General features: G+C 36.3%; 1 protein-coding gene across 14 annotated transcripts in view; it reads right to left on the reverse strand.

Annotated features, from left to right (window-relative positions):
• LOC124425431 (synaptotagmin-7) overlaps positions 1-22,278 on the reverse strand; it is a 117,746-nt gene that overhangs the window by 41,133 nt on the left and 54,335 nt on the right. Inside the window, exons 1-3 of one of the 14 annotated variants that reach the window (XM_046965750.1) lie at positions 14,117-14,261; positions 12,784-13,349; positions 11,345-12,172 (exon numbers count right to left, since the gene is read on the reverse strand). The exons of 10 other annotated variants lie outside the window; for them this stretch is intronic. In XM_046965750.1, the coding sequence (XP_046821706.1) occupies positions 11,345-11,433 (89 nt within the window). In that variant the 5' untranslated portion in view covers positions 11,434-12,172; positions 12,784-13,349; positions 14,117-14,261. Of the gene's footprint in view, positions 1-11,344; positions 13,350-14,116; positions 14,262-22,278 lie in introns of those variants that run through there. 3 more of the 14 variants (XM_046965751.1, XM_046965749.1, XM_046965752.1) reach the window with 3 other exon arrangements.

Consider the following 22,278-nt stretch of genomic DNA (forward strand, 5'->3'; position numbering starts at 1 on the left):
TGAGAGAGAGAGAGAGAGAGAGAGAGAGAGAACGAGACCGTCCGTCATTTCGCGAAATTTCCGCTCTTGTACATGTTTCGATAAAAAGAAAAAAGAAAAGGGAAAAAAGAAGAAAAAACAAAGAAGAAAAAAGAAGTGGATTTAACGATGCGCTTGTTTAAAAGGATATGCAAAAGAATCTGTCAACGAATGATTCAAAGAGTTAAACGAGATTTCACAGGAGATTTTGCTCGACATATTGGGATACATAAAGAGAAAGAGAGAGAGAGAGAGAGAGAGAGAGAGAGAGAGAGAGAGAAACATACGCAAGAGCACGTGTGCTTACACGTTTTATCTAACGCCAACGATACACGTATTTAATGCGTTAGAAAAAGACGAGGAAGAATTAGATGAAGAAAAAAAAAGAGGAGGAGAAGAAGAGAAAGGATAAGGAAGAGAAGATCGAGATATGAGAATTTCGTTGAGGATCGCTCTCATTTTTATTTTTAATACGAAAAATGCCCTCGGGCTAAAGCGTACTTATAAGTAGAACGTCGTCGCGGAGATACAGCATCGTTTCAATTACTTGTACCTTGACTGCAAAGGCTCGAACGACGAAAGGAAAAGGGGAGAGGAGGAAGGACTGAAAGACAGACAGGAAAGGATAAAAAGAAAAAAAAAAAAACAGAGACAGAGAGTGAGAAAGAGAGGGAAAGAGACGAGAAAAAAAGGGGGACGAAATTGGGCCATGTATTGTTAAATACGATACAGATATATTAATTAGTCCGCTCGTTTCTCGCGAATGACGTTGAAGAGCATCGCTAGCCCGAGTAGGCTTGATTCCTCTAAATATGAGCAAAGCTTATTATACTTATTGTTAGATTTTTATTAAAATAACTTTTATAATTGTTTACCCATTATTATTGTCGTCAATGAACGTATTTATCTTATCGGATGATATACGGCAACAAAGGGTTACCGTTTAAATATTTCTCTCTCTCTCTCTCTCTCTCTCTCTCTCTCTCTCCGTTTTTTTCTTCTTTTTTTTCCATATAAATTATGCAAATGTATTTAAAGCTCGGAGCGATAATAAAAAGAAAGAAAGAGGATTATTCCGGTCATAGTCTTGATAAAAAATAAGCGCAGATTTTTTACCAACCAGAGCAACAAATAAATTCTTTTAAAAGATACACTACTCCACGGGGGTGTGCGAAATCGAAGGACGAAAATGATAACGCGTTATCGGTGGCAACGTGCCGACCACAACCTCGTATATCATCTGTCATCGGCACCGGTGTGTAGGCCACAATATCCTAGAGATTATATCGTCCCGAACGAATGTATCTATCTATGTAGCCATGTACGTATTTATATATGCATTTGGTTATGTCAACAAATTATTTTTAAAAAATCTCATTAAAAAAAAAAAAGTACCAGGCACATTCGCGCTTTGATTTTCATAAATCATCCTTTTAACGAATTTCTGATGTATTATCTTGAGTAAAAGAAAAAGAAAAGAAAAAAAAAAGAATGTTTCCAAATGAAAGGGGGAGGGAGAGAGAGAGAGAGAGGCAACAATGATATACGTCATTCGCACCGATAAGATCGATTCCTACTAATTGAAAGAAAAAAAGAAAAAGAAAAAAATAGAAAAAAATAGAGAGGATCACGCGAAGAGATCGAAATGACTGAATAATATAAATAATACGTCTTTTTTCTAGGAAAAATAATGTCTCATACTTCTTTGGGATGAATCAAGTCGCGGAAATTTACTCGGAAATCGGAAAAAGAAAAAAAAAAAGAAAAAAAAAAAAGAAAGGAAAAAAAAGTTTCGCGACAGCCTACGACGTCCATCTCAATGTCTCAAGGTCTACTATTATTCATCGGACCAATCGATGCACTTGTGAATAGATACAAGCCTATTATGTTGGAGGTTTGTTCTGTTAAAGTGTGAAAGAGAAAAAAAAAAGGAAAAAAAAAAAAAAAAAAGTCTGGAGAAAACGCGGGTGGACGTGGCATAAGAAGTTTCCACTTTTAGTTTTTAATTTCGAAAATGCCGCGGAGTTTCGAATTTTTTATCTTTTTTTTTCCCTTTCTTTCCTTCTCCTCCTCCCCCCTCCCCAACTACCACCACCCTTCTTCGCCACACGTTCTACAAGATATTTAGGTCAGAGTTTGAAGGTCCGAAGTCGAGCGTTTCGTTCTCTATTTGCTGTAAAACTTTCATTCTTTTCGTACTCCTACCACTTTCTATACCAACGCAAATTTGTATGCGGAAGGGTAAAGTTGAGATGTCCGAGTTCTACTCGGAAAGTACATCTCACAAGCAATTACATCGGCTTATTTCATAGCCCCGTAACCATCAACCTTTACGATTTCAATAAAGAAACCTACGCGAAGACGATTAAATTATATCCGTAGGTGTTGTAAACAATTATGTAATCAATAACATAATAAACAATGAATATAGATTTATATACACGTTCGTCCTAATTTCACGTGATTCATTTATTGCGCTTTTCGAAAAACGAAAATTTTGTTCAAATTACACATAAAAAAAAGAAAAAGAAAAAAGAAAAAAAAGAACAAAGATTTGCCAACGATCAAGTATAAAACAAATAAAAATATATTGGAACGAAAATGTGTATTTGTTTGATTGCAATTTTTATCAACCGTACGAAATTCTCAATACTGTTTGATTTGCAATTGAAGAAAGGATCAGGTTGTGAAATTCGGACTTCCCGCAGGATGGCGGTACTCCTTCCTCAAAGATTTACCGGCGATTTTCTTTATCTACGTCTTCCTATTTTACCGACTGCCGTTTATATCATTTCCATCATTTCGTAAATGTAATTTTTTTTTCTTTTTTTCCTTTTTTTTTTTTTTTTTAAAGAAACCCGTCAAGATTACAATCGGATTTCATTGAAATAATTAAATCCGATTATTTGTAAAATCAAATTTCTGCCAAGAGAAGACGTTTATTGTGAATTAATAAAATATTGAACGATTCAATTAGTTTAAAAGTACTAATCTAAAGTTATACAGAAAGAAAGTGAATGGAAACGTTATCAATGGGTTCGCGTCACGCGACACCTGATAACAAAATTAGAACACAGAGGTGCTCTTTGCTCGTATGAACAAAAAAAAAGAAAAAGAAAAAAAAGAAAAAAAAAACGAAAAAAAGGAATGGAAAAAAAACCAATCTGTGCGGTTTTCCCACACACCAAGAGTGATAAACACCAGAGAGAGAGAGAGATAGAGAGTGCGTGACATAGTCAATAGTGCTATGAGTTAATTGAAATTGCATTATTAAAGCGAGAGCAGAGAAATGTGACGTAACGTAAGAAACAACGAGAGCTCAATGCTTTCTATTTAATTAGAACTGCTTATAATAGCCTTGTAAACACGAACGTGGTTAATATCGTTGACAAAGCATAAACCTATTAAATCGAGATTCATCATTTTCTAATCGTACGCGTACGCAAAAAGCAAATCCATCGTGAAAATCTCTCATTTTTCCTTTTTCTCTTCTTCTTTTCTTTTTATTTTTTTTCTTTTTTTTTTTTTTTTTTATTCGAGAAAATGGAAAGAAGGAAGAACGAGAGAAGCGCCTACGTGGACACGTAGGAAGATCCTTAACACGCACGATTAGAATCAATCGATTTCATAGCAGCCTTTCTCTTTCTAGTCATCGACTTTGTAACTCAAAGTTAATCTTAGAGAGAACACTTTATGAAAGAGAGCCCCGATGGTGTCAGTCATTCTCCAAAGGGGAAAAAGGATTTATTTCTAACTCTCTTTTTCCCCCTTTTACGACGTTAAGCTTCACGCTTCGGCCGTTGCCATGCGCGTTTGCTCTAAACAACCGTAAAAAGATCAGAAAATTTTCGTGCTGTTTGTTACGGGGGTCTCGACTCTCGAGCCTATAAAAAAAAGAAAAAAAAAAAAAAAAGAAACAAAAGAAAAAAGAAAGAAAAAAGAAAGAAAAAAGAAAAGAAAAAGGAAAGGAAAAAAAAAGAACAGCGGAGAAAAAAGATGACGACGCAAAAGGAAAAAAAGGAAGAGAGATCGCCCGAGCGATAATTGTTCAAACAAAACAAGGGAAAGAAAAAAATTAATCAATAATCACGATAGGTCAGAATTATTGGACGGACCTTGCGTAATAACGATGTGACGTTTTCTACTATCACCGATAAAATAGATCACTTATCAATTCACCTTTGCTCGTATATATACTTTTCGTCGTAGACTTCTAATAATAAATTTTCTCTGTTCGTGTGTGATCGATAGAATTTCTAACGCTAAACTTATATATACATATATGTATACATACGAGAACGTCTTTTTATTTGCCTTTAATTCTGCTATGTCACATTTGACATAATACAAATGTTAAGATTCGTTAAAATGTAATTTTCGTAATTACGTATAAATCAGAAATAATTTTCTCTTTTCATCTTTAATCGGTCGTACACATTAAAACATTATAACGTAGAAATTCATTTGAAAACTCATTCGGATTAGACGTAAGTGGTACTTAAAAATACGTTTCCTTTCAAAAGTCTGGTATTACGTCCATTAATCTGCGCGTTAGCGATAAGAAGAAAATAGGATCGCTATGCGGGATCTGCATCAGAACGCAACTTTTATTCGTTTCCGGTGTCACCGATAACGTTCCTTTTTATATTATGCTAATGTAATTTCTTCGCATATTCGAAGAACATAGCATGAGAAAAAAAGAGAGCGAGAGAGAGAGACACGTGCGCAACATGCGTCGTTTATGTGCGATAGAGATAAATTTGTACTATTAAAACTAGTAATAAAAAAAAAAAAAAAAAAAAGAAAAAATGATATCATTCATTCGTTTTATCATTTTAATATTCTTCTATCCTACGAGAGATATAAAGAAATATGATAATGTACTTGATAATGTACTACTCCTTATACGATGATTCTTGGCCGTTTAAAAACCCACAAATAATAGAAAATAATGGTTATAACCGAATTAAATTCTGAACATGTTCCATATTAATTTTCCTAACGGATAAAAAATTTGTAATTGAATTTTCTTTGCCGAAAAACAAACGAACGGACAAATTCGAGCAAAGAAGAAAGGGAAAAAGAAAGAAAGAAAGAAAAATGAATTATTATCTGACGTGTAATAGCATACAAAGTTTTTACAGGTGAGAACATTTCTATGTTTCCGTGCTACAAAATTAGTCTGAAAGGTATACGACATAAAATTGTAACGAGCATCCCAGAGACTTGTTTTCTTTAAATGTTGAATTAGATATCTGTGTGCTTTTACAGATACCTATATTTCTACCTACACGTAAAAAAATACGTAGAAAATACACATGAATAAAAATCTGTGTTAAAGCTTATCTATCAAATGTCTTTGAAAATATAAATGAGATGAAAGCTTAAAGAGCTTTCGTTATTAATCTTATCAAATGAAATAATTATTTTTCCAATATATCCTGAAGTTGCATGCCCTCATCGCATTATTTTCAATCAAATTATATATATATATATATATATATATATATATATATATATATATTTTCTTTTGTTTTATATTAATTCACATGCAAACAAAAAAAAGAGTTCAACGAACTTTCGATGATCGAATATAAAAGTCGTTAATGAAACGATATCGCTTGTCTATTTTTTTCTCTTTTTTTTTTCTTTTTTTTTTCTTCCTTTACTTTTTACCAATAACTCGATGAACGTACGACGACGATAGAGAGTAGAGGATGATAATTAAAGATAAGATCGTTTGAATAAAGGTAAGAGAATTCTTTTTCCTTTTTTATTTATTTTTATCTTTTGCCTCGACGAAAGTATGAAATATCTATGGGCCTTTTGTTACCATATCAATTAACGAAGAGTTCGACCATTATAAATGACGTTCGCGAATCAACGGTAAAGCAAGGAGGGATCAAAGCCTATTCATCCCCATTGAAAACGACGATGGGAGAGAGAGAGAGAGAGAGAGAGAGAAAAAGAAAGGATCGAGACGATCGAGACTTGCCACTTGAACGGCTTATTTAAATGTTCATTGAACTCGTTCAACGAGTTCGAAGAAATGTATAAAGAAATTCGGAGAAGAAATGAAATCCTTTTCGTTAAACGAGAGATTCTACGAAGAAGGAGTTTCAATATATTTTCCATAATATTTAATCAACAGAGAAGAAGAAAAAAAGAAGAAGAAGAAGGAAAAGAAGAAAGAGATAATTGTAATTTTAACTTAATTGAATAACGAAGACAAAAGAACTCAGCCAAGCTGCATTAAATAAGAAACAATAACTATTTCTTAGAAAGCTAATTTAATATTTGTTAACTTTGCAATTAGTAGAATGAGGCGACCGATTAAATTGAAAAATATTTAATGTTCTCTCCTTCTTTTTTCTTTCTTTTTTTTCTTTTTTTTTTTCATTTTCTTCTTCATAGAAAACTTTTCAACGAAAGCATTATTTTTGCCGTTCTCCAAAATGGACGAGAGAAAAAGGTCACTCGGGGCGCGCGTGGCAATAGTCATCCATGCTTACCATAATATACCGGGTGTCTCTCCTTTAAAGAGAAAGTTACGAGCAAAGCGAGTAAGTCTCTTCGGTCTGCCTAAGCTTCGAGGATTTAAAGGCAATCGGTGTGTTCGTACATAACAGCGAACTAGGACGCGACGCGTCCCGAACCGAGAGAGAGAGAGAGAGAGAGAGAGAGAGAGAGAAAGAGGGGGGGTTGGGTGAGAGGATGAAAGAGGGAGGAGTTGCATACATAAGCTCACACATTGATCGCACTGGCGTTTTGCTTCTCTGAAAATTGCCTGACGATTTGTGTACATCGTGCAGTTTAAAACGCCGTGATGTAGATGCACACACACACACACACACACACACACACACATAGTCTCGCACGCTTTCGTTCAGATAATTCCGAAATTTGTTATTATAATATGCAGACGCGCTTATGTTAAATGCATGTTTCACATTTTCATGATAAAATAACGAAGAACAGTACTATGGAAAGATATTAATGAAAAGTCAAGTGAACGAGAAGCTTGATCAAACCGAAAACGATAATAAATCTGTGATCGTTACAAACTCTCGTGGTAATTGTATTGAACTGACTTTAACACGCAAGTGCAGTAAATATCGTCCAAGGACGAATTACTGATCTCGAATTTTGTTATTTTCCAATGAATTATCGCCATACCAATGTATAAAGGATTAATAAATAAAATAAAAAGAAATGAAATTTTTTTTTGGCATGATATTAATTTCGATTATTCGAAATAATTCATTCTATCGTTACGAATCTCTCTTATCGAAAATGAATCGTTCCTTTCTAGGCAAAGGTATTGTCCGCAAATAAAAACCAAGAGAAGGTAGACGAAGGATGTTAAAAGGAATGTTAAAAACAGGAATGCAAAAATGCATTCGAGACGAAAACGAATACGAGAAGAGGAACAGCATTAGCGACTCGTAAGCGAGCTCGCTCGTTCGTTCGTTCGCTACGAAGAGATGATACGTACGAAGGAATGCAAATGCATCTTTCCGGGATACTTAAACGGCCGTGAAATTTTTCTAACGGGTCGGGGAGGGGGAGCGGTGAGAATAGGACAGAACGGGTCGAGGAAGTTCGCGCGAGCGTGAAAATGCACGAGGAGGAATCGATTGACGGAGTCGTGGAACGGATGGGTAGAGGAGAAAGAGGAAGAGGAAAAGGCAAAAGGAAGAGGGAGGACTCGAGACATTTTCACCGATCTCCTTGACGCGTCGCGTATATTTCGCCAAAAGTTATCAACAGGAGTTTTCTATATATTTTTCAGGAATTCCCTTTGATGTCTGTTTCAGGATTTTTCTCAAACAAGCGTTTCGTTTATGAATCTACGTTAGTGTGTTTTTAAATGCACACGTACATGCATACATACATAAGATACTTCAGAAAATTGTTACGCTTCGCGTGCATTTGATGTTTATATTATAAATGATGCCGCATGTAAAACGCGTAATGGCTTCGTAATATTTTCCACAATATTTTCCCAGGACAGGTTGATGCAGTTTGTAAAATGTCATTAGACTTTACCTCCCTCTGTATGAATATATTATACAATAAATTAAACGATCGCGCAGTTGTTCGAAATTTTACGAACATTATCGTCGCTCGACGTTATATATACACACACACACACATATAGATTTGTATCAATGATCAATCACAATCTGTATGTGTATATATATATATATATGTATTATAAAAATCCAGGGAAGAAAATAAGCCGTAAAAAGCGAGAAAAAAGTATTCGCTGTAAATCGTTTCCACGGTGACATTTTTAAATTGCACCACGAACATATTTGACGTGAGACGAAGCGGCAGCAGGCTGGCGAAAGATCGGAGTTGAAAAGTTTAACCCTTTGTCGTCGGCTTTCCTCTAACTTTTCTCGCCTAGAGAAATTCCTATCGCGAAAAAGTTTGTAATTGAGCATTATAAACCGGCGATTCAATAAAGCGACCTGACGTTTTATCCTATAAAAGAAATTTATAATGCAACTGCAATTTGCACCAGATCGAGATACATAGTATACACATGTACGGATAGAGCGAAGATAAAAGAAATGGAATACTTAAATATCTATCTTCAAATTGAAAAACATTAAACATAATTAATGTACAATGATAATTAAGTCATTTCAAAACGTGAACAAATCATTTGAAGTTATATACACTTTTTCTATATTCTCAAATGCGAAGAAAGATATCGGATGTATCTCCCAAATTCAAAAGAAGCTCTACACTTTTTTGTACATTTTCAAACACGAAGGAAGATATCAAATATATTCCTTAAATTCAAAGGAAGATATTGTACAAAACCTTTCAAGGCTACGAGGATAGAAACTGTCTATACATATGTATATGTGTATATATATATATATATATATATATATAAATATATATATATATACATACACACACACACATATATATCGTCTTATCGTACGATTCAATTCTACATAGAAGATTGAGATTTGTAGTTTGCCGAGCCTACTCAAGATCGGACATCGTGGAAAATGCAATTAACGATAGGTATCGAGAGTGTCCAAGTTATTTCGAAATTCCCAATAGATCCCCTTCTCTCTTTAGTGAATGCCACGACGTACTAAGGATTTTGTTGACCTACAAGCCAGAAATCAGTGAATTTATCGAACAACGCATCGGTGATCGTTCGTCGACTAATCTGACGAAATCGAATTAATCCGTCCACGAAATGGGACGAAAATCTTTTGATTAATATTCGTAACAATCGATTACGTAAACCGTGGAAGCGCGTGCGATTACATATCCATTGTTAAACTAGTCCAACTTGCTCGGGTATCATATTAAATTAAATGCAACGAACGTGCGAGACAAGTCAGCTAGTAAAATATCTAATAACATATAACGTCCTTTCCTTTGACTTTAATTTAATCGAGACAAAGTTCCAAGATCTCTCGAGCGTTCCTAGATCGTTTTCTTCATCCTTCGTAAAATTTGATCATGGATATAGCTCGACCAGTTATAAAATCGTTAATTTTCCGATTTTTATCGCTTACTACGAAGAATCTAATATATATTTTATTACGTCGTTTCCAAGCTTTAGCGAAAAACGAATTACTCGTTAACCTTTCTCTTTTGCCATTATCGTCGTAATTACGTGTAAACGAAATCTATATAAAAATAATATATTATACATTTTACGAATAATTCTTCGATTTTAAAATAAATAGTCGAGTGATTCGCCTCGCGGTAATATTGTCGTAATTTGATTAATATTGAATTTGTTAAAAGGGAAAAAAGAAAAAAGAGAGAGAAACACAAACAAAAAGGATCATCTTTTTCCCTAAAGTTTAAATTCATCAAATTAAAAATTATCTCTCGTCAGTGAATTCCTCGTTATAGCTTACGATCTCGCTAACCAATAAAAAATGTAATGTACCTTTGAACGTCTAATATTATGACAATACTTTAATTTTCCAGATTAAATTGATCTTATCGAATGGGGAAAATGAAAAGTGAACCTTGAAAATCTTTAAGAAGATAAACGATCAATTTCGAAGGAGAGAATAGCCATCGAATAACCGGAGCACGACATCTCCGTTCGATCTCCGCTTTCGGGTAAACGGAGATAAAAATGAAGGGGAATGGAAAACGAACGGACGAAGATTCGAGCGCTATATATTTTTTTTCTTTTTTTTTTTTTTTTCTCACCAACTCTGTCCTATTTTCGCAAGCCAGACGGTATCATTCGCATTCGCGGTCTAAGTGCCATTACATAACGCGTATTTTAACTCCGCGATCGATCGCAAACATTCAGGATTGATCGCCGACCGAATGATATATCTTTTGTACCTTTTCCGTTGTTTCACTAAATAATGGGACCATGTGTTTTCATAAGAAACGACAAAGAGACGATTGGTGTCGAGAAGGGTCTTAGAAAAAGGCAAAAGAAATAAAGAAAAAAGGAGAAAAGGAAGAAGGAAAAAAAGAAAACGTCGCACACCGCATGCCGCATGAGCGCGCAAATGATGGATGCAAGCGGTTACGGTGGTTATTAAAAGGGTCAATTTTGACTCAATAAATTTTTCTAATAAAAGGGAAGAGCATGCAATAGAATTCTTCTTTACGCGTGCAGAGAGATTCTAAGCGAATATCGAGTTAATCGAGGTGGCATGGAAAAATGAGGAGAGAGAGAGAGAGAGAGAGAGAGAGAGAGAGAGAGAGAGAGAGAGAGAGAGAGAGAGAGAGGTAAAAAGAGAAAGGAAAAAGAAAAGAAAAAAGAAAGAAAAAGGAGAGAAATGATAAAGAATGATAGACATGAAAGAGAAGAAGAAATGAGAAAGAAAACGATAGAAAATAGGAGTAAGAATAGAGAGGAAAGAGAACCGAACGATTAATCAAGGACCATACGCGGCTCGATGCACAGAGAACGAGACGAGGCTCTCATTACTCCCTCGTCAAAGCGAATTATTTTCGAGCTCGACGATCTCCAAATGCTACTCTCGCTCCTGTTCGTTTCTCTTTTTCCTTTCCTTTATCTTTTCTTTTTTCGAAAGCATTTTTTTGTTTGGGGATAGTGGTGGTGGGTGCAGGGGGCTGCCGAGGGTGGAGGCAGGGCAGGTTTGTTTCGTCAAAAGCAATTTTTGCTTCTCTCTCTCTCTCTCTCTCTCTCTCTCTCTCTCTCTCTCCTTTTTTCCTTTTTTTCGCTCGTTTGTTCGTTTGTTTCTCTTTCTCTCTCTCTCTCTCTTTCTCGTTTTCATTTTTTTCCCCTTTTTTCTTTTGTTTTTTCAATTTTTACTTTTGTTTGGTTTGTTATTATTCTACTCACAGACTCTGCGACAAGAATCGAGACAGGGCCAACTTGCTGATCCGATTGTTCTTCAAACCATCCAACATAGCGGACGCAGCGATCTCCATCTTCGTCCTGCTGTTGTTGCTGCTGCTGCTGCTGCTGCTGCTGCTGCTGCTGCTGCTGCTGCTGGTACTGATTCGATAATAGCGCAACGGTGGATGAGAGAAGAGAGTGACAAAGTGTCCGATAAAAAGTTTCTGTTGTTCAAGAGACTTCCTTACGGACACGTAAGAGCAACTATAGCATAGCACTCTAGCGCTACCCTCCACAACGTAATCTTCGATGACTTTTATCTTTCGACTCCCGTATATTTTACGACACTTGGCTCTTCCTCCTTCGCGCGAGCTCGTTTCTTCGATGTCTTCGATATATACGTTTCACCTCTCATGATTCGTTTATCTTCTCTATAATAATGTCAAAGCGATAGTATACGTCTTCTTTCCTTTTTCCTCGCATAACTCTTCCTTATAACAGGAATTATCCCTGATATCACGTAGAGAAGAAAAATATGGAGGATTTTTGAAAAAATTGTCGACAAGGAGAAAGAGTAAGATCGATGTTAAAGTTTTGTACCTTTCTTTTTATTTCATGTCCAAAAGATGACTATAACTTTTTTCACTTTGATACTCCTTCCTCTCTTTATAGATGAGTAGTATGTGCTTGTGCATATACATACATATATCTCTCTTTCTTTATTTTTATGACTTCCTTTGCTCGAAAATGTTTATTCCAGCCGAAAGGATCTTCCTAGCGTATCGACGCCAGTAGTCGATGATCTTATCATTCGATATCCATTCGAGTGAGCTAAAGAAACGGTAAAAGGAACGGCCAAAGAGGCTTGATGAGAGAAAAAGAGAGAGAGAGAGAGAGTGAGAGAGAGAGAAATAGAAAAAAGGTGTGTGTCCGTTTGTAAAAAAAAAAAAAGAAAAAAAAAGAAAAAAAAAAGAAAGAAGAAGAAAGAAAAAGAAAGAGCAATATATCAAACTCGTGATATCAGCTTCTTGAGATTTTTTTCTTCGATCGTCGATTGACCTTCCGTCGTATTTATTTCTCTTTCTTTTCTCGTTTGATCAACGATTTATTCGATTAAGGTAACGAAAGTATACTTATGCTTTTGTATTATTATCGTACGATTCACGAACGATCTTCTCTTTCTATATATTTTTCGTAGATCTTACATAAATAAAGATATGCCTCTCTCTTTAAGTATGAACGATGGCCAATATGCAAATACACGTTAATGGATATATTTGCGTTCTTATCAATAAGAATCAACAATAACAATAATAACAAGAACGTTGTATCATTCTGCGTTCTGTCGATATTAAGTAGAAGGTGGTTTCTTCTTCAATGTACGTTGATTAAGAAGAGGTAGAAGTAAAATAGGTAGAAGAGGAAGTAACGAAGATACACACGTGTCTCTGCAGCAGCTCCAAGTAGCATGAGTTCTCGAAACGTGCGAGGAGAGAGAGGGATGCTCGCAAGGGATGATCACTTTCACTATTTTTTTCTTATTCTTTCTGTTTCTCTCTCTCTCTCTCTCTCTCTCGCTCGCTCGTTGTCTCTTTTCCCCTTCGGTACAAGTGTCCCACAGTCGAAGAAGAAGAAGAAGAAGAAGAAGAAGAAGAAGAAGAAGAAGAAGAAACAGAAGAAGAAGAAGAAGAAGAGGAGGAAGCAGTAGAAGAAATAGTAGTAGAAGAAGAAGAAGTCGAAGAAGAAGAAAACTAATTGTATGTGGCGCGTTCTTCTCTTTCTCTATCTCTCTCAATGTCCCCGAAGAGAGAAGAGATAAAGAATAAATAAGTTGTATGATAACGCGACGACGACTCGTAAAGCAATTAAAAGAGACCACGCGGTGTCCTATCTCCTTCCTATCTCTTTTTTTTTCAAACGAGTCTACCCGCGAAAAACTCGATCCTTTTGCTCCTTGCCATCCCTGCGCGGGAATTCGTCGATCGACCGGCCGTTCCCGAAGAGCTCACTGGAATATATCGCGTCGTGAAATTTCGTTCGCCGCCTCTCTCTCTTTCTCTCTCTCTTTCTCTCTCTCTCGCGCGCGTCCTCCCTCTCCTTTTTTCTTTCCCTCTCTCCCTCTCTTTTTCCCTTTCCTTATCTCACGAGAAGAGGGAGAAAAGAGATAGAAATCTATCTCTATTCCTTTTTTTATCTTTTTCTAAAGATGATCGACACGAGGCGCCGACCGACCACTCTCGTCTCTTATTCTTTGAGACTTTCGCGAGGAACGTTTGTGGTCGAAAACTCTGGCCGAGAGAAAGGAGTCGGAAGTTGGTGGTAGGAGAAGAGAAAGAGAGAGGGAGAGAGAGAGAACGAGAGGTAAAAGAGAATTGGACAAAAGCGTCCTTGATTCTCTTCGGGGAAAAACGTACCTAACTCGGAAGTACGTTCCAAAAACGAGGAAGGACCTGGTGAACGACAAGAAAAGGATAAAAATCATTGAGAGTTAAGAACAAATAGAAGAGTTAGAAAGAAAAGAATATAGAGATATAAAGAAAGAAGACAAAAATCGCCGAGTGTGGAGAAACATCAAAAAAGATGGAACTAAAAGAATTTAAGAGGAGGAGGTGGGAAAAGACAGACAGACAGAGAAAGAGAAAGAGAGACAGAGGAAAAAGAAATCTTCGAAAGTCTTTTCAGAGAGAAAAGATGGAAAGAAGAGAAAAGAAAGAGAGAGAGAGAGAGAGAGAGAGAGAGAGAGAGAGAGAGAAAGAAAGAGAGATAGTTGCTGACTGTTATCGATGGGCAGTCGAGCCGTTTGCCAAACGCAGACTGCCACTGTGGTCGACGGTGTGACCTACTCGCACTGCTCTCAGCTGCTTCCAACCCCCAGAACCATACCGCCTACCCCTACTCTAGACTTCGATCCCACCGTGCCTACTGGTCCTTCTCCTAGCCCCCACCAACAACGGCACCAACCATCTCGTCTACCACCACCCGGCCACCCACCCTTCTACGCTTCTTCCCGCGCGCGCACCACCAGCCCCTCTATACTACTATACCCCTTGCCTTCTCTTGCTTCTACTCTTTTTCTCTACTATACTTCGACTAACAGCTACCACTACACTCGAGAAACTCTACGATCCTCCACTTCGAATCGGTAAAGCCGTTTCCACTTTTCTCCATGCTGCGCTACTGCGCGTACACGATTTCGACCCGAGATTTTTGGTAAAGAACTAAACTCTCACCCTATACATCCGTTTGTCCTTCTCCCAATATTCTATACCACATCTCTCTCTCTCTCTCTCTCTCTCTCTCTCTCTCTCTCTCTCTCTCTATCTATCTCTTTCTTTGTCTTTTTTTGGCAGTGATTTTTAGCAGAACAAATAGTGCTCGACCAATGGTGGCCATCAATTTGTCTACATTCGACCTACCTTACCTCTTCGACCATGTCTCGTTTCTCTCTGCTCGTCCATTTGTCTCTAACCCATTCAAATCTTCCTCGATGTAGTATACGTGAGTGTTTGTGCGTGCAAGTTGCGCGTTCGCTTGCGCTCAATCGTGCGTGTCATTAACGCGAATCTTATCGATTTATCATGTCGATACGATTCAAAGCAAAACAGATAGATAATGTTCACGGCAAATAGCTAGTAATAATGCAATTACTCGTTGATTGCATTTCGAACTTCCACCTTCGGCTACTTAATCGAATTAGATTTAAGATTAATACGATCACTTAACACGTTTCAATGATTTAACAATCAAACTTTTTATTGACACTCGATTAATCGAATAAATCTGTAGTTTCTTTTTTAATAGTTAAATACCATTTAATTACTTGAATTTTTTTATTATTGAAAAACGCCATTGCATGATTTATCATGTTCTTATTCTGGAAAACTCGTAGCACAGATCCTTTTAATATCGCTGTATTTCCCTTGAATCGGAATAACAAGCAAAAGTGTGCCGTAAAAAATGATCTTTGATCGGTTTTTTGCTTACTGGTTCTTCTTATGTGAATCTCATCCTGATGGTAACATCGATCAATCGCGTAATGTCGAAAAATGAGGGGGAGAAACGAGTGAATCGACTGGTTCGGGATTCGTCCCGAATTACGTCTAATTCGGACGTTCTGAAATGAGAAAAGGAAAGAGAGAGAGAGAGAGAGAGAGAGAGAGAGAGGGTTGATCGATAAAACGAGACCAACTCTCGTTCCGCCGTATGTTTTTTTTTCTCTACCTCTATTCTTCAGAAACAAATATCTCCGAGTCGATTTAAAAATGGTATAAAACGAGATAACGAAGCTTTTTCAGATGGCTCTTTTTATAAACGAATGATCCTTTTTTGTTGTTTTTACTTTTTGTTTTCTTTCTTTTTGTTTTTCCTTTTAAACATACATACGCTTTAATACACAATACATAATGCATAATAATATGACAAAAACGAAATAGATCCTTGATTACCTTCCTTCCTGATTGGACCGAAGGAAAAAAAAAACCCCGATTTATCATTCGAAAAACGTATGCGAATGATAACAGCGCGTTTCGCAGTCGCGAGTAAGTGGATCGTATTTCTATCGACGCTCGCGTAATCGATACACCTACACACTTTTTCCGTATTTACGTATGCAAAACGCAAAGTCAATAACGTGGGGTGGGGGTTATTGTTGGCTGGTATATCCGTAATTCGATCGCCACAGAAAATCGAAACGTCATTGGGAATCGCGTATCGCACGTCGAACACAAAACGAATATCGTTGAAAGCGTCGAGAGATCGACGTTGTTACGGACAGTTATGTGATTTTCAATCTCAAGAACGACATTATTCCAAGAGTATATTCGATCTATCCATCTCATATCTTCATCATCGCGTCATCGTTTTCATTTATAAATAATTATAATCCCACGATACATGGAACTTGGACAATGGAAAATGATAATTCTTTCTTTTTTTTTTTTCTTTTTTATTTTCACGAGTATCGATTTTTCGTTGCTAATGAAATACATACTTTTTGTTCTTTTTTTCTTTTCTTTTTTTCTTTTTATCAATCAAATTCCCGACAACTTTACGCGAATCTCAAATTAAGCTGACATAAATGCTATTTAACGTGAAACAGAAATGTGCGCTTGATACGCGTGTATTTCGAAAATATATTCTGATGCATAGTTCTCTCCCTCTCCCTCTCTCTCTCTCTCTCTCTCTCTCTCTCTCTCTCTTTTGTTGGATTAACGATGAAAAGTTTATTAAAACTCGTAGAGAAGTTTTGTAGAAAATTGCCCTGTGTATTTACATAAATGAGAAGACTCGTCTTTTCGAACTAACTATTGCAATTAAGTGGATCAAAGGCGAAACCATTAAGAAGTATTGCACGACCGACGTAAGGACGTAGTAAAAATTTTTTTTGATCTCGATACATCTTAGAACTCTAGTTGAGTTTTCATTTGCTTCGTTTCATTTCTGATTTTCATCGATTCACTTCAGATTCAATGGCATCTTTAAAGAAATCGATTTATCTTGTATCGAATCGTGTAATCAGTCTTTATCAGTATTGTACTCCAACGCATATAGAAATAATTTCTCTTTCTCTATCTCTCTCTCTCTCTCTCTCTTTCTCTCTTCCTCTTTTCAATGCTTTTTCTTAAACGAAGCAAAATCAATGGCACGTGCGTCGGACAAGCACATTTGTCCTACAAATGCGAGTGACACGCCGAACGAAATCGAACAAACGAGTTATCGAAATCCCGAGGGCGTCTCGCGAATGCCTCATAATCAGTAAGTACTTACAGCGAAAGCAAAATGGAAAAGAAAGAGAGAGAGAGGGAGAGAGAGATTGAAAGAGAAAAAAGAAAGAAAGAAAGAAGAGAATACTAGGTATTTGACATTTTCTTATGTACCTATCACGTCGTGCCATGATTCGCGAGTAAAGTCTATTTCGTCGAGGAGACACGCGTTTTATCTCATCCTTTCATCCTTCGGTTCAGTATCCGATAACAGAAGGAAAAAATCAATAATTCAAAGTCTAAAATCGCTCGAAGAGAACTAACTTTGTATTTTTCTACCATCAGCGAGACCAAATTCATCTCTTATCTCGCTTTCTTTTGTTTTTTCTTTTCTTTTTTTTTTTCTAATCTCTAACAACTAGGACTCCTTTTCTATTCGGATTAATAACAATGAGTCCTAAAATCAGAAGATTTTATTTATTTCTCGTATGAAGGATTCGATGGGTGCACGAAAAAAATCTCCACTCCTTTGATGTAATTTGAACATTTTCGCATAATCTATTATAGGCCGGGATGTCTCCTTTCGTTTTCTTGGACTTTCAATGACGACTTCGTATTATTTCGTCTTCATACTTCGCCTGCATTCATATTTCCGGTATGCGCACTCCACGTGATAATATATATGACTTAGCATATATATTACAGATACGCTCTATGTGTATGTATGCATGTATATATCTATATATATATATATATATATATATGTACACGTACGAGTTGAAAGAAATTCCTATTCATGACACCATCTGCCACGCTGAGCGAACGTACCGTCGTCGTCGTCGTCGTCGTCGGCGTTGTCGTCGGTATCGTCAACGTCTTCGCCACCCTTCGTAAGCATCTCGTCCGTGAGCGCCCCATTTTATGAGAATATTATATATATATATATATATATATATATATATATATATATATATATCTTTACGCGTACACATTTAAGCACGTTTGTTTTGCAAACTTTTACAAGCCATAAGTTTTCCCCGACGAAACTTCCTCCTTTGTGAAGATAAATGTAGTATGTAACGGCATTTAAATTGCGTGTTGAAAGTATTAAGAAATTATTTTTTTGTTGAATTTCGCTAATAAAAAAAAAAAAAAAAAAAAGAAAGAAAAGAAGAAGAAAAAAGAAAAGAAATAAATAAAGGAGAAAATTTTTCTCTCTCCGCAAGAAATAATTACCTAATATACTCCACGAAATTCGTTAATTTACCTATAGTCACGGTACGTATCGATCCAAGCTGGCATGCGTGCGCGCGTGTATTTGTGTCTATATCTACGCGTATATATATATATATATATATACATATCTCGCGTGGAACAGTAGAGCCAAATTCTCGCGTTCGTAGAGACTTTGTAACACGACGTCCCTTCTCAATGTATGTAAAAAAAAAAAAAAAAAAGAAAAAAAAACGAGTGCCATTTCATTACGCATCGTCGGATCTCGGTGATCCGAAACTCTGTGGGATACCGTACGAATGACTCAAAAAAAATTGATATCTCCGATGAAACAAAAAACAATGACGGAACGATGCGAATAGTGCGAAACAGATCGGACGGAAAAATATATCTCTGCCCAATTTAAAAATCTATAAAATTCTACTACGAAATATAAGTAACAAGTAAACGGAAATATACAAGTAAAGAAATATCCGTAAAGGGTAAGAATTATTTTAATCGATTCATGGAAAATCGAATATTATAATTATTCATTGAGATACGTTCAAAATAATCAAACACAAGATTTCTTATCGTACGTATTAGATATATCTAATAAAAAGGTCCCTCTCTGATTTCACGTATATATAGAGCAAGGGAAATCTATACGTTTGTGAAACGCTCCGAACGAAAGGGAAATGGTTCGAAGATGGACACTAGGGACTGACGGAAACTTCCGTAACTGATGGATCGTGATGGAGTGGTTAGCTCTCATCTCTTCTCGCATATCATATCACATAGAATCGTTCTCCGTTTCTCTACGACTCTAAAAAATTGTTGGACATTAAAAGATATATATATATATATATACAGAGAGAGAGAGAGAGAGAGAGAGAGAGGAATAAGAGAAAAGTATGACCGAACTTGCGTCAGTTGTTAAGTCACGTTACTAGATGATTATTCCACGGATTTCAATAGCGGATCCGCAGTATGGACTGAAAAACTCATATCTAAGCCTGGAGCTATACGAGTTATTGTTAGTCGCAGTCTATACGTAAAAAAAAAAAGAAAGAAAGGAAAGAGAGAGAGAGAGAGAGAGGGAGAAAGAGAGAAAATATTTGAGCTGCTGAATGATCTCTCGTAAGGAATATCTCTAGATGATTGTGAAAAAGGTAGACGTATCGCTCGAGTACGTTCTCATGTTATCTATCTTTCTTGTCACTCTAATGCGTATACGTGTACTATACCTCATATTAACAAAAAAATTACGAGAACTTTCTAAAAACTTCATACATACGTCGATATATCTATATATACGAATGTGTATCCTACGCAAATACAAAAGTATATATTGACCATTCGTTTGGAAACGTGACAAAAATATATAAAATGAGATAATATTGTAATAAATGAATTTGCTGCCTTTCTCCCTCTCTCTCTCTCTCTCTCTCTCTCTCTTTCTGCGTGTGTCTTTTTCTCTATTCCCCGTCACTGGTTCAATGGACAGCGACAGTCAATACATAAAAGCATCGTAAATTGTACTTTATCGTATTAAGCTAGATCCGATCAAATTATAGGCTTTCACGTCGAAATTGAGAAAAGGAGCCTCAATCCTGCGTCAAACGATACTGCAATTATCTCTTTCATTCTCTTTATCTATCTGCATCATAAAATTATTTCTTTTATCATTAATTACAATCTCATTTTATTGTTATTGATATCAATTATAACGATATATCGATCAGTTGTAATCGTTAATGTAGTTATAATAATTCTACGTATTAGGCAAGGTTTTATTTTTGTTTTTCTGAAAGAATCAATAATTTATTTTTTCAAGCTCTTCGATCCGAATAACTTTGTAAATAGGAAAGGGAGGAAAAAAAAATAAAGAAGAGAGAAAGTCTTATTTGCACATAGCGTTAAATTGTCAAACGTATTGGCGAAAGGCAAAGAGCTAGAAAAATCCGATTCAATGGCCGCATTTAAAGCTCGCACGTGAAAAAAAAAAACACGTATGTAGGATGGACGGACACAAACACAGAAAGAGAAAGAGAGAGATACATGAACAGTTACGATGAAGCCTCTCTCGTAGACTATAAATCTAAAATCCGTAAATTACTTTTCCACGTAAGCTGACGGTACTTAGAGACACGGCATAAAAAGTCATATAGTTGAGAGAATAAAAGAGAATCTAAAAGATAAGCGATATCGTTTGTAGCACTCACTCCTTTCTCTCTCTCTCTCTCTCTCTCTCTCTCTTTCTCGCACTCCTCGCTCTCCCTCCCCCCCATCCCCAATTATAATATACCTATGAACTTTAGTAATTTTGAAAACTTTAATAGAGAATACGATGGCGTCATTAATAAAATGTAGAAAACTCAAAGCTCGCAAGTTAAAATTATTACACGAAATGAAATTTTCGTGCTAGAAATCGATCTGGCCCGTTTCCGGGGTTCCTTTATAAAGAAGATAAATCGGGTATCCGAAAACAAAGAAGATAAAATGATCCGAAGTGGAAAAAAGGAAGCATCGTCCATTACACCTAACACATAGGATATATACACGATCTAACATATATAATGCAAACATAGATACATATGTACATACATATACTTTTTCGTACTCTCCTTTCGAACTTTCGCGTTTAACGAACATTTTAATTGCACTATCTTCGTTCGAAACTTTCTCGAAAATATTAGAGATTACGTTCTTCCTTCGTTTATAGAGAGTAAACATGTCTGACGTTACACATTTAAAAGAAATAACAAAATTTTAACATTAATGAAAAATCCAACGCTTTGTAGTATCTATAACGTATTGCTTCGAACTTTCTTTCTTTCTTTTCTCTTATTTTGTCTTTTTTTTTTTTTTTTTTTGGCGTTTCCTTTCGTAACATTTGCAATACAATTATGACGTCAATGCTTAGGGCAATGTTTTTCCCCCTCGATGGAAATGACAGTTTGCAAAAAGTCGACAACTTTCCAGACCATTTAGTCGCGCCTATATTTTCTCTTCGATACAGAAGCGATAATGGTGACGCAACCCCTTCCGTAAGCATTCATTCGTATAATAATTAAGCGACCATTAAAAGCCCTTGCGTAGGTATAGCAACGCGTGATAGCGCTTTATGTTGCCGATTCAGCAAGCTATGGGCAATTTGTTACGCGTCTGTGCTCTGCAATATCTAATTAGATAACATGATCGCGAGAGTCACGTACATAGACAGAGAGGGAGAGAGAGAGAGAGAGAGAGAGAGAGAGAGAGAGAGAGTGGGGTAGAAGGAGGAGAGAAAGAGACGATTTCGAACGTTCTAAATACAAACGAACCATCTAGGTGTATACAGACACACACGCGCATGTCGTGCACAGTTAATGGCTAATTGTTGCATACACGTCATCCGCATTACATAATACATCATCAGCATTTCCCTAATTAGTCATAGTTAATGCAACCTTATGTGGTTCTCAAGCAAGCCAAGAAAGCCATACACAGTCCCTTTCCTATTTGATATCGTCCAAATTGGTATACTACGTCGAGGATATCGGTGGAGACACCACCCAAAGGAATAGTTTACTATTATCACAAAGACGTGCAATCGACTACCGATCCTTCAACTTCCACTTGCATATTATACGACGTTATTGCGTGTTCTCGATTACTAATCATCATAGAAACGATGTAGATATATACGAAGAAATTATTGACGAGCGTTTTTGATTAAAATCATATTTAAAAAGAAAAAGAAAGAAAGAAAAAGGGAAAATAAATGAGAGAGAGAGAGAGAGAGAGAGAGAGAAAAGAAGAAAAAACGAAAAAAGGTTTATTTCCATGTAATTATTATTACAATTAGAACGTATGTTATTTACTAAAGAGAATATCTCTTAACCATGAAACGTTATCGCTAAAGCAAAGGTCTCCGTTTCCGCTAAGCTCCGATTTTAGGAGAGACATTCAAATCTCGAGAACAGTGTCATATTCGTTAACCCGATCGGCTCAGTTTATTCCTCCCGCAATAATTATCGT

This window comes from Vespa crabro, chromosome 7 (assembly GCF_910589235.1).
Source record: "Vespa crabro chromosome 7, iyVesCrab1.2, whole genome shotgun sequence".
NCBI lineage: Eukaryota > Metazoa > Arthropoda > Insecta > Hymenoptera > Vespidae > Vespa > Vespa crabro.